At 32.8% G+C, this 11,548-nt stretch overlaps 1 protein-coding gene across 1 annotated transcript; it reads right to left on the bottom strand.

Moving 5' to 3' along the window:
• Positions 1–2,955: 2,955 nt before the first annotated feature.
• LOC149017489 (protein DETOXIFICATION 33-like) lies at positions 2,956–7,350 on the bottom strand. Its single transcript, XM_089154179.1, has 9 exons — positions 6,696–7,350; positions 4,792–5,333; positions 4,614–4,700; positions 4,447–4,503; positions 4,111–4,349; positions 3,867–3,985; positions 3,578–3,664; positions 3,351–3,467; positions 2,956–3,249 (listed from the first exon to the last, which is right to left on the bottom strand). The coding sequence occupies exons 1-9, from the start codon at positions 6,963–6,965 to the stop codon at positions 3,211–3,213; spliced, it is 1,557 nt and encodes a 518-aa protein (XP_089010305.1). The 5' UTR covers positions 6,966–7,350; the 3' UTR covers positions 2,956–3,210.
• Between the last annotated feature and the right edge of the window lie 4,198 nt (positions 7,351–11,548).

Below are 11,548 nucleotides of genomic sequence, written 5' to 3'. Positions count from 1 at the left end.
GTAAACCTAGATAAAATCTCTCATTCGTCACTGTAGACGAACGTTCTACAATCTGTATAGAACTAGACCATTTCCATCGTCTACATTCGGTCTTGGCCTCCTCCTTTCTTTTTTTATATCTAACCCTTTGAAATTTCAGGAGGAGACCCACAACATTCCATCTCTTTACATCTCAATAGTCTTTGGAAACTCCTTCATCTGCTCTCTCTTTCTTGTGTTTTATTATCTCTCATATTCTAACCCACAATCAATTACTATATTTTGTTGAGTCTTTATTCAACTTCTCATTCTTCTTCTTTTTTTTTTTTTTTTCATCACTAATACCTAAAATTGCAAAACTTTAAGCACCAAAGAAGATGAAGTGGCTGATGAGTTACCGGAGATAAAGGGCAAAATAGCGCCTAGGGTTACGAGAGAATATTGGACTTGTTTTGTAAATTTAATATTTTCTAAGAGTTTCTTAAGAAAAGAAAAATATTTTCTAGAAGGGTGTAACTATACTATAATTTTGAAAGATTTTTTAACTTAAAAAATTAAGCTATAAAATCTGACCTTTGAATTTTTCAAATGAAACGTATCACTATTCCACGAACAAAAATCCATAACAACCCTAATTACTGCAAAATGAAGGTGCAAATTAAAGGTAGAGAATTATGTAATCAATCAATGATATTTTGATTGTCTCACCATGTTTCTAGATCTATGTAATTCACTGATAAAAGTCCTGATCTCGGGAAAATTTAATTATGTTGATTGCAATTAATAAATTGTTAATGGACCTATTCATAGGATATCATCTTGATGATGTTAATGTGATTAAAGAACATAGCAAAACAAGTACCCAAATGGGTGGTTCAGCACAATGCTTGTCAATTTCGGACTAATAGAATGTAATACAGCTTCTTCAATGATATTGAAACAAGATGTTTAGTAAAAAGAAGATGTTTAGCAAAAAGCAAGTGCTCTGACAATTAAAAAATTTTATCCTTCTATTATGATTCTTACACTAGAAAGTAGTAAATTTGTATATCTGAAAGTTCTTAAACCACTCACCTGAAGCACTAGAAAAAAGATGGAAAGGCCTTTTGTTCATCGGACAACCACCATTAAAAGTATCTCAATTTTCTTGTAGTTTTTTATTTAACCACTTATGGATCTCAGTCTCTTTTATTACGATCCTTACACTAGAAAGTATCAAATCATTTAAATTCATAAACCACTCACATAAAGCACTAGTAAAAAAAGATAGAAATTCATAGGCAACTGTTCTTCTAATGTGACAAAAGAATATTGAAATGTGTGTGCTTTTTTCTTTAGTAGATTAGACAAATCCCACCCTATGTGGAAGTTGTAAATGATGGGGTCACGCCTGTATAATAGAGGATCAGTAGCTACCCATGCATCACATCCGTTTTTGCCAAAAAAAAATTCCTTAAAACTTAGTCTATCTTGAATAAAAGAAAAAATACAAATCTTTCCCCACTTATCTTGACAATTCTTACTTTACTATTCAATTTATTCTATTAATTTTTATTTTATATGTATATATATATAGTGAAGTAATAAAAATATACATGCTTTTTTAATAAAAAAATAAAATTCATCCATTTCTTTTTTAATTTTTATTTTCAAGAAAGAATTTAGTTTTCACAGCTGTAGCCCACTGTTTTTCTATTGATTGTTCCCGAAAGAATCCAATTTGCATGACTGCAACCCAATGTTAATGAATATAGAGAAAAATGTGGCTGCAATTTGTGTAGCTGGAAACTCTCCTGCTACTTATACCTGTTGACAGTAGATGAAACAGAATAATTTAATTTTTTCCCCCTTTCTGTTCACAAAAATCTTCAGCGGAGAGGTGTTCACAGTCTGATCGACTGATAAATCACTTTCTTTTGGGAAAACTGTGACCCTTATTTTTGTCCGACTGTTGTTGAATTTTTCGTGGTTTGATTCAACTTCAGAGGAAGTCGAAGGGAAAGGGAAAGCTATTGTCTGTGCATTAGTCCTCAAACCTCCATCGCTTAAATTTGAAGGGAAAAATGAGACAGACAAGCATTATTGTTTTTGTTCTTTAGAGTGGGTAGGTTTCGGCAATTTAGGAATTTTAGCATAGAATCTATTTTTTATGCTTCTAAAATAAAATTCAGAATCATCACCTATATACAAAAAATTCAAATGAAACCAAGACTCAGCATATCATTTCTTTGTTGTTAGTCTTTGAATTGGTATAAGAGTTCAATTGGTGAAGTTTGAATCTCAAGTACGAAGTTCCCAGAACTCCATTATTCATAAACAATTTTTTTCTTTTTGGTAATTGATTTGGTTGGATATATTTGATTTATTAGAACGGCTTCTATGCTTTATGCCTCAGTTTTGTCTGCCTGGCAAGACTTTTATGAAAGTATTCTGTTTGATCTATGTGTGTTTTGCCATGTTTCTAAATCTATGTAATTCACTGATAGAAGTCTTGATCTTCGGCAAAATTTAATTATGTTGGGTTGCACTTAAAGAAATTGTCAATGGACCTATTGGTCCTACGAAATGTCAGCATAAGATCTAGCGGGTTGCTTATGCATTAGAAACTAGTTTTGGTGTTGCACATTTCAAGTCACTACTGTTGCTGTTCACTTTGGAAATTTACTCTTTGATTATCTGGACACTCAAAGTTTGCTGGACTGATGTACTTGCGTGTAGATTTCTAGTAGGTTGGTTGCATTTAAAGGATGTTACACTAAAGATCCCAATTTTGTGAAGCTTTCTTCAATTTTTTCAAGAGAGAAAAGAGGGGAAAAGAAGAATGAACAAGAGACCACATGAAGACCTCAAAATAGATAAATCAATTTCTATTACTTTGAACAACACCTTAGTAAAAGTGTACAAGATCTTGTCAACAATTCGTTCTAGATGTTTTCAGTGCTGCTTGTGTTTTCTCTCACTATTATATATATTCTGGTTGCATACATATACAAAAAAAAAAACATAACAATATTACATTGACATCCATAATCATCATCTCCATTTGAGGAATCAATCAAATTTCTGTAGCGAAAACCACAGCAATCTCGAAATGCCAGAAAACCTTGTGCTTAGCTAAAACAATTGTTGTAGGTAGAGCAGCTGGATGCATTAATTTAAGCTACCGTATGATCCCCAAAGCTTCAACAAGAAAGAAAAAGAATAATGGTACTTCCCATTAAAAATAACTGATCACACCAAAACTGTTCCATCATTGGAAGAATTGAAATCCTGCCACAAGAAGCAAAAGAATCTAATTTAGCTTCAACATGTTGGGGAATTTGTCACCATGGATGAAACAAGTAACGTTAAGGATGAATTTGATTACAAACCTTTACACTTTCAACTGGTTGTTCTGATCTACTTTCAACTGATTGTTCTGATCTACTTTCAACTGACCGTTCTACTGATCCACCCCATTCCTTTATCCTGGATTCTGCATCCTGAGCCTGTAACAGAGAGGCAGAAAGACATTAAACCCAAACTCTGTTTGTGCTTCAGACAGAGAGAGACACAGAGAGAGAAGGAGACACAGCAAGAGAGACAGAGAGAGAGAGACCTCTTTAGTCCAGTTTGTTCCAAAAGTGATGCACATCAGGATAATGGTTTGCAAAACAACACCAGAGATCATCCCAGCCCATATTCCCTGTAATTTAGAAGATGATCACACTGTAAGGACCTTCAACAAATGATGATCTATCCTACATTGTACATGAAAGGCACAATGTTGGGTTTGGTTGAGCTCTGTATTCTGTGAATCCACATGATTATTATCGACCTTGTTTTGATAATTACATGGATGGAATAGAAAATTGATTGTGTGGGTAAGTGTTTTTGAGCTCCCTTACCTCTACTCCGAAGTCTAATTGAGCTCCAAGCAAGAACCCGAGAGGAAGTCCCACAACATAATAACACCCAATGTTTACATAAGCAATCAACGACTGCCATCCTGCTCCAACAGCCACACCTGCAACCAGACATTCCAAATATTTTCAGAATTCATTAACCTTGTTATCAAAAAAAGGTAAAATCTTTTATCAAATCTTTTCTCTACAGTTTCAAAAGCAAATATTGTTGCTTTAGCTTGCATACCTGTTAGAACTGGTTGAATACTGTTGAGCAGCAGAGTAAAGGAGAAGAGGACTGCAAGGTGAGACACAACTTTGACAACTTCAGGACTATTTGTGAAGGGTAGGGCATAAACATTCCTCAGGAACAAGACACTGCTGAGGAAAACTAGACCCATCAATGCTGAAGTTAGAACCACAACAATTATTGCGAATTTTGCAGCCCTAGGCCTTCCTGCTCCGAGTTCATTTGAGATCCTCACACTGTAGCAATAAAAAAAATTGTAAGTACAAACTTATGAACCCCCACTTGGTATTTCCCCTCAACTGTGTCTGGTAATTAAAGGAAAACTTTTATTACCTGATTGCTGCATTAAAGCCAAGGAAGATCATGAGCTCCCATCCCTGGAGATTGGTACTGCATTTCATGGACAAATAAAAAGAGAGTATTATGAAAGCTGTTTAAGGTGGCCACACACAAAGAACGAAGATAAGAGCAAGCAAAGCATTTCAAGAACTGTTAATTACCAGATGGAAATGGCAGCCACAGCAGTCTGTGCATCCTTCAAGTTGCCAGCTAACACCACAAGCAGCATGTAGTACCAGAATTCAAGACTGTTTTGATCAGAGATGAAATGAATCAATGGGTTGTAAACCAGAGAGAAATAAGGTCAGTTGCATTACACTAGATTGCTATGTTTCTTACCACAACATGATGGCAGAAGCAATAGAGAGACGAGCAAAAGCACCCAAGTCACGGAAGGCTGCCCAACTGAATCCAGTCCAAGCACCTGGGCAGTTGCCCATGACAATGTAGAGAAATTGGCCCAAGTCCACCAACCACCAAGACACATTAAGTGCAATTGCTGCACCAACCAGCCCAAGCTGGAATTGAATAATTAAGAGCCAGCAGAGGAAGATATGGAAGATGAGTGCAAGTCCAGACACCCATGCCATGGCCATGACCTTGCTTTGTGCCTGCAAAAACTTCTGCATTGGGAAGTTAATGGCATACGCGAACAACTGAGGGATCATATAGAGCGAGAAAGTTCCGGCAAGCTCGGCAATCTCTTCGTCCTGGCCAAAGAATCTTAAGATTGGAGTGGCAAAGATGTAGATGGGCAAGAGGACGAAAGCCATCAAGAGGAGAATGACCCATGAACGTTGCATGTATACCCCCATCATATGTATTTGCTTTGCTCCAAATGCTTGCCCACATAGTGTTTCAAGTGCACTTCCCATTCCCAACTGCAACGTTTGAGATAGAGAATCAGATTAGTATAGAAAACCAAGCATGAAAAGTCAAGCAAAGGTGTAACATTGAAGATACATTGAAAGAAAATTCAAAACAAAATTGTGTTTTAGGTCTGTAACATACGTGGGGAGTACAGTTCAGCTTTAGTCCACCTTATTAATATTCAAAAGTTAACTTTCCTAAATGTGTGTTAGAGGGTTTCAAAATCTGCGAAAACCAAACAATAACTCCATAGTCAATGAATCCGGATCATCACTCATTACCACCACAAATTCTGTGGGCCCCACAAATGCCCCACAAATAAAAAATAATAAAACATTAAAAAAAAAATCCGTCACCCAACCCCTAGGCCCTCTATAATTTATGGTGATAAAGCCGTCGGAGAGCACTCAAGTTGTAGATCCGGAATCATAGTCAATAGTGATAGGTACGTGTGTGCTTTTTCTTTTAGTAGATCGAGACAAATCATAGCCTTTAAATAAGGGGTGGAGAAACTGTAAATTGTGGGCCCCCTATATAATAATAAAGATAGAATGCAAATGGTGAGTCATCCAGTACAATTTGGAATTGAATTTCATAGATACTCATATTGTTGACTAATAAATTATTTATAAACACATATTTTCGTATTAAAAAAAGGAAACAAATCTTTCCCTAATTATGTCTACCATTGAATCTATTCTATTTATTTTTATATATAAGTCATGTAGTGAAATATACATGTTTTTTTAATAGAATAGAATAAATTTCATTCATCAAGATTCCAAATGTCGAGCCACCTTTATAGAAGAAACAGGGGAAGGAAGATCCCATTCGAATCAGAGCTGAGATTCATTCTATTCTACCAATTAGATTAACAGCTCATACTTCACATCTTGTCAATAAGATATTACATAATATTGATTGAAAATGAGATTTACGGGGAGTTTGATAACTCTCTAAGAAAAACGTTTTTTATATATTTTTATCCAAAAAATATATATATATCATTCACATACAACCCGAATTCAACTTTTCTAACCATTTTTTTTACAAAAAAATTATTCTAGAAAGAATTTAATTTTCACAGCTCTGTAGCCCACCTTCAAATTTTTTTTTCATTCTTCCAGAAAGAATGAATCAATGGGAAAATAGAGAAAAACTTGACTGCAATTTGTGTAGCTGGAAGTTTTCTGCTACTTCTCTAGTTTTTTCGTTTAGAGTTTTTGTATTTTTATAAACATCCTTCCACGATTCCATCGATGATCTCTAACCATCCATGGATTTGCATGAGTAGCATGTTCTTGATTTCGTGACATGGAAATAATTAAGAGGAAAAGAGAGAGATGGAGAGAAAATTAATAGAAAGTAGATACCATGATGCCAAAGGCAAGGCCGGCGATGACCATGTTCTCTGTGGAGACGGCATCGAGCTCTAGCGTGGTAAGTTGGCCGGCGAACACTTGTGTGGCGGCGCCGAGAGAATACTGGGCGACGGTGGTGAAGATGGCAGGAGCTGCCAGGTACCAAAGCTTCTTGTTCTCCTTCAATGACTCCTTCAAGAATTGACTGCAACTCCTTATCTCCTCTATATCTGCTTCCTTATAACTCTGCAAAAACGGCTCCTGCAAACCATCTCCTGCCATTTTTCTTCTCTTCTTGATCTCTTGCTTGAAAGAAATAAAGAAAGAACGAAAGAAAGAAACCCAGAAGGAACAAATTCTCTTCTGTTGTTATTTGGTGGTGAAATCAACAATGCCAGCCTTCACTAGATTTATAGTCTTGGCCATCCTTATCCCTCTCTGATTTGAAACTCAAACGTCAGCCTTTAGGTAATTCTCCCTTTCTCTCCTCTCTCTCTCTGTCTCTCAGTTTTTCTCTCCTTCCTTCCTGTTTCGTGCCATCCATGACTGTTTTAATGGTTTTCTTTCTCTGTTTAAGTAAATAACACTGTCACCAGATGGGAAATTGCAGATTCTTATTATTCAAATTCACATTAAGAGTTTCATCAAATTAAATATTCCATTTCTATTTCTACTCCCAAAAACAAATATTTCCTTTCTATTTTAAAAAAAAAAAATTCCATTTCTATTATCCTAAGTTTACACAATTGCCTACCTACCAATCTCTTCAAATCATCACCAGTATCATGCCAAATATATTACGTCATAACTCATAATGATATTATATTTTGAATAATTAAAACTTGAAAATTCTAAATGTTATCCTCCTGGCCTACCCAAAGCCCATACTAGTTAATATTTTCATGATAAATTATATATAGAGCCATTGGATTTCGAATCAATTATATTTACTATTTCTCTATTAAGTAGTGGGGTTAAATGATAATGTCATCGGTTAACAAATATATTCAACATTTATTTTATCATTTTTTTCTTCTTCTAATGTTCTTTAAAAGACAAATTGCATATAGATCTCCTATATTTTGAATGAATAACATCTACTGCTCTTGAAAAAAAAAGTACAATAACCTAAAGAAAGTAATATAAAATTTTCAGAATATAGATTAGTTTAATATATTATTATTTAACTCCAACACTTAATAGTAGAAGAGCATTTGTAATTGATTTTTTGTTCTTTCATAAATAGTAGATGTGATTAATTTAAAATCTATAGGGTTTATATGTAATTTATCTTTTAAAAGACACAAGAAAAAATAAAGATAAATTAGGTATTTAATATATTTGTTAATCAATGACATCATCATTTAATCACAATACTTAACAATAGGGGCCATTTGTAATTAATTTTTTAGGAATAGTGGATGTAATTGATTCAAAATTTAAAAAGTCTATTTATAATTTGCCCCTTTTTTTTTAATAGATCAAACTTCTCACTTCATTTGGTGGTTTTTGTTTGTACATGTATACGCTGGTAATTTTTTTTTAATGGGAGATTAAGTGATTAGTTTTTAATTAGGAGTTTAAGACCCAAGGACTTGGATGCATTGAACACTATATAGTTAGCCATTAATTCCTCATGTTCATTGAGGAATTATTTAAATATGAAATGATGTTTTGTAGTTTTCTTGTTCTTCTTCATTTGATTGCATTAAACTAAGACTTCAAATCAAAACTTAGTTATTTCGTTGTTTATTTATTTATCCCAAAAAACCATCCATTGTACAAAATGACGTGATGTCTAGTTGTAGTAGTTATTACTTTTCACTCAATTCCCAACTCACATTGCTTAATTAGCAGAAAAACACAATCTCACGCATATACCTATGTCCAGGTTAGGACTCTCAGGCTATTGTGGATGTTATGGGGTAAGTGTAGTATTTCCTTGTTCGTTCAAGAGTTAGTCACGAACATTCACGCTCTCTCGCAACAATTTGATTATTGTGTTTTTCATCACCACATTCGAGAGTTAAACACTGGCGCTAACTTTTTGGCGAGTTTTTGTCTCTATGTAAATGAAGTTCTTTTCTCCCTCCTAACATTCTGGTTAATCAGAAATGACGTGGATGGGATGCTCTATTATTGTATGTAATCTTGTTTCCTTTCTTAATACAAAGTTTTCTTTTTGAGTATTGTGTTTTTCATCACCGCATTCGGGAGTTAAATATTGGTGCCAACTTTTTGTCGAGGTTTTGTCTCTATGTGAATGAAGTTCTTTTCTTCCCTCCTAACATTCTGGTTAACCAGAAATGATGTGGATGGGATACTCTTTGTGTGTAATCTTGTTTCCTTTCTTAATACAAAGCTTCTTTTTTGAGTATTGTGTTTTTCATCACCACATTCGGGAGTTAAATACTGGTGCGAACTTTTTGTCGAGTTTTTGTCTCTATGTGAATGAAGTTCTTTTCTTCCCTCCTAACATTCCGGTTAATCAAAAATGATGTGGATGGGATGCTTTATTATTGTATGTAATATTGTTTCCATTCTTAATACAAAGCTTCATTTTTCCAAAAAAGAAAACAATCTCAAAGTTATTAACCCTATCAATTGCCCCAACTGTGAGTTAGTTTTTTTTTTGTTACAAATAAGGGGCTAAACAATTCAAAGAAAAAAGAAAAAAAAAAAATAGAAAACTTACTTAAACAAGACTCTTTATCCACCATGAGAATTCCTTCTACCCTAGCTGGAGGATCCAGAAAGAATGTCTGTGTCCAAAGAACAAAGTTGTTTCGCAAACATCCAGTCAATGGCTTTTTTTGCTTCTCTCCCAATGTGAACAAACCTCACATTTCCATTAACACCTGAAAGAGTTTTTATTTCTTTAATAAAGCAAACAATACTCTCTTGTTCATGCTTGCAAAAGACGAGGAGAGCAACAACTTCCTTAGAGACAAAACCCAAACTCTAAGCCAACCTAAGGCTTAGTTTTTAATTTGCAACTTTCTCACATATACATTGGATAATCAAATTCTAGCAACAACAATTCATATTAGAAAAGAATTACTCTTTTCTATTTATATCTAAACATATTTATTTATGGATATTCATTACTTTAAAAGAAATCATACAAAAAAATGTAACTTCCAAATGAATATCTCAGCCATCTCAGTGTGCAATCTTGACGATCCGCATTCTCATATTAACCGAAGATCTTAGTAATCCATCATTCCATATCAAGATCATCTTATTGTGTATGTGAATCATATAATGTATTTCTTTGTAGACTCTGATATTTTCATATCAAAGAATATGCTAATTCCATTATATATGTAATGAATAAATTAATAGAAAAGTTGAACTCATTTTGTCCTAATTTTCTTATTTGTATTTAATATATCTTCTCTATTTTAGAATAATTTACTAAAATTTTCTTCTTAAATTGCATAATCAAGAAGAGAGTTTGCCAAATCTAAAAAAACTAAAATCCTAGAGCTATTATGTGCAATTTTTGTTCTAAAAGAAAAAAAAAAACAAAATTTTATTTTTTTTCTTTTTAAAGTATATAATTTGACACTTTTTGTTCATAATAAATGAAATATATATAAATATATATATACATATATATATATATATATATATATATATATATATATATATATATATATATATATATATATATATATATATATATTATATATATTTTTTTTATTTATTTATTTTTTATTTATATTCAACTAGATTTCTAGACTTTTATAATGTAGTTTGTCAACTTTTTTGTTTGGATTCAAAGTTTGTCCAGGTTAGTTTATACAAACATCAACTACATCCTTAGAATGATAACTTTATGTATAATTTAAATATAAGGCAGGGTTTCAACACTAATCCTAAGTAGTTCGAATTCCAAATCTCATATTATTTGTCGTTAGTCTCTGCCAACTATGTCCATCAGTAAAAGTTGTATATTTTTTATTTTGTTTGAACTAAAACTTAATTTACATGTGTTTGAAAATTTTTTAAAAATAAATAACTATCATGCCTAAACATAACCAGGACTTTTTAGTATATATTACAAATTTATTAATATGTGAGGATGTGAAGAAGAAAATCCTTTACAAAAATAATCAAGTGGCAAGTGTAATTGTGTTGTGGAAACTTTTGATTGGACTATGTTAGAATAATAATTTTATCTTAAAAGTGTGTGCGTGGAAGTATATGAATATATTGAATTGCTTATTCATTTTTAATTAATTTTCATTGAAGAAATAACAATAAAGAAGACAAAGAGAAAAGTGTAAGAAGATGATGATGCATCTTTGATGTCATTTTTGCATCTTGAGGCTTTACTTCTATCTCCAAGGTACCAACCCATAAGCCTACCTCCTTCTTTTTTTTTTTTTTTTTTTTTTTTTAATATGAGTCAGTCTAAATCTAACTAATCAGTTTTCCTCAAATGATTTTTAAAAAATAATCAGAAGATGTAGGTGTTACTAGATGCATATTAAGCATGAAATTAACTTGATATATTCTAGAAATAAAATACTTAACAAGCGAATTTATTGAGATTTGTATGTCCTGTTAGAACACGACACATAGAATCGTTAAGCTTTTGAATACGTTGTACACGAGGATAATCAATTATAGTTTAAAAATGACTTGTGATTGGGTTGGTAAGGAGAATTTTTCTTGCACGTAATTGTATATATCGAAACGGCATAATCCTTTCAATTGAACTGTATTTCGATTCAGCAAAGACATTATCCGTAGAAAAATTTTCAAGCGTAAATCACATTTAGACGTTACAAAATTGATGAAATTAACCTTTTCCTTCATGTTTTAATCAAGTTTAGAGAAGAAAAAAAAAACATTTT

This window comes from Hakea prostrata, chromosome 4 (assembly GCF_041222555.1).
Source record: "Hakea prostrata isolate BN-2017 chromosome 4, UWA_Hpros_2, whole genome shotgun sequence".
Taxonomy (NCBI): domain Eukaryota; kingdom Viridiplantae; phylum Streptophyta; class Magnoliopsida; order Proteales; family Proteaceae; genus Hakea; species Hakea prostrata.
This window is presented reverse-complemented; position numbering and strand designations above follow the sequence as displayed.

Bases quoted from the DNA above. Each gene is read 5' to 3' on its own strand.
- LOC149017489 (XM_089154179.1), bottom strand. From the start codon at position 6,965: ATGGCAGGAGATGGTTTGCAGGAGCCGTTTTTGCAGAGTTATAAGGAA. The intron at 4,701-4,791 runs GTAAGAAACATA...TGATCAAAACAG, and splicing joins GCTTCTGCCATCATGTTGTG to TCTTGAATTCTGGTACTACA. The intron at 3,250-3,350 runs GTTTGTAATCAA...TTCTTGTGGCAG, and splicing joins AACCAGTTGAAAGTGTAAAG to GATTTCAATTCTTCCAATGA.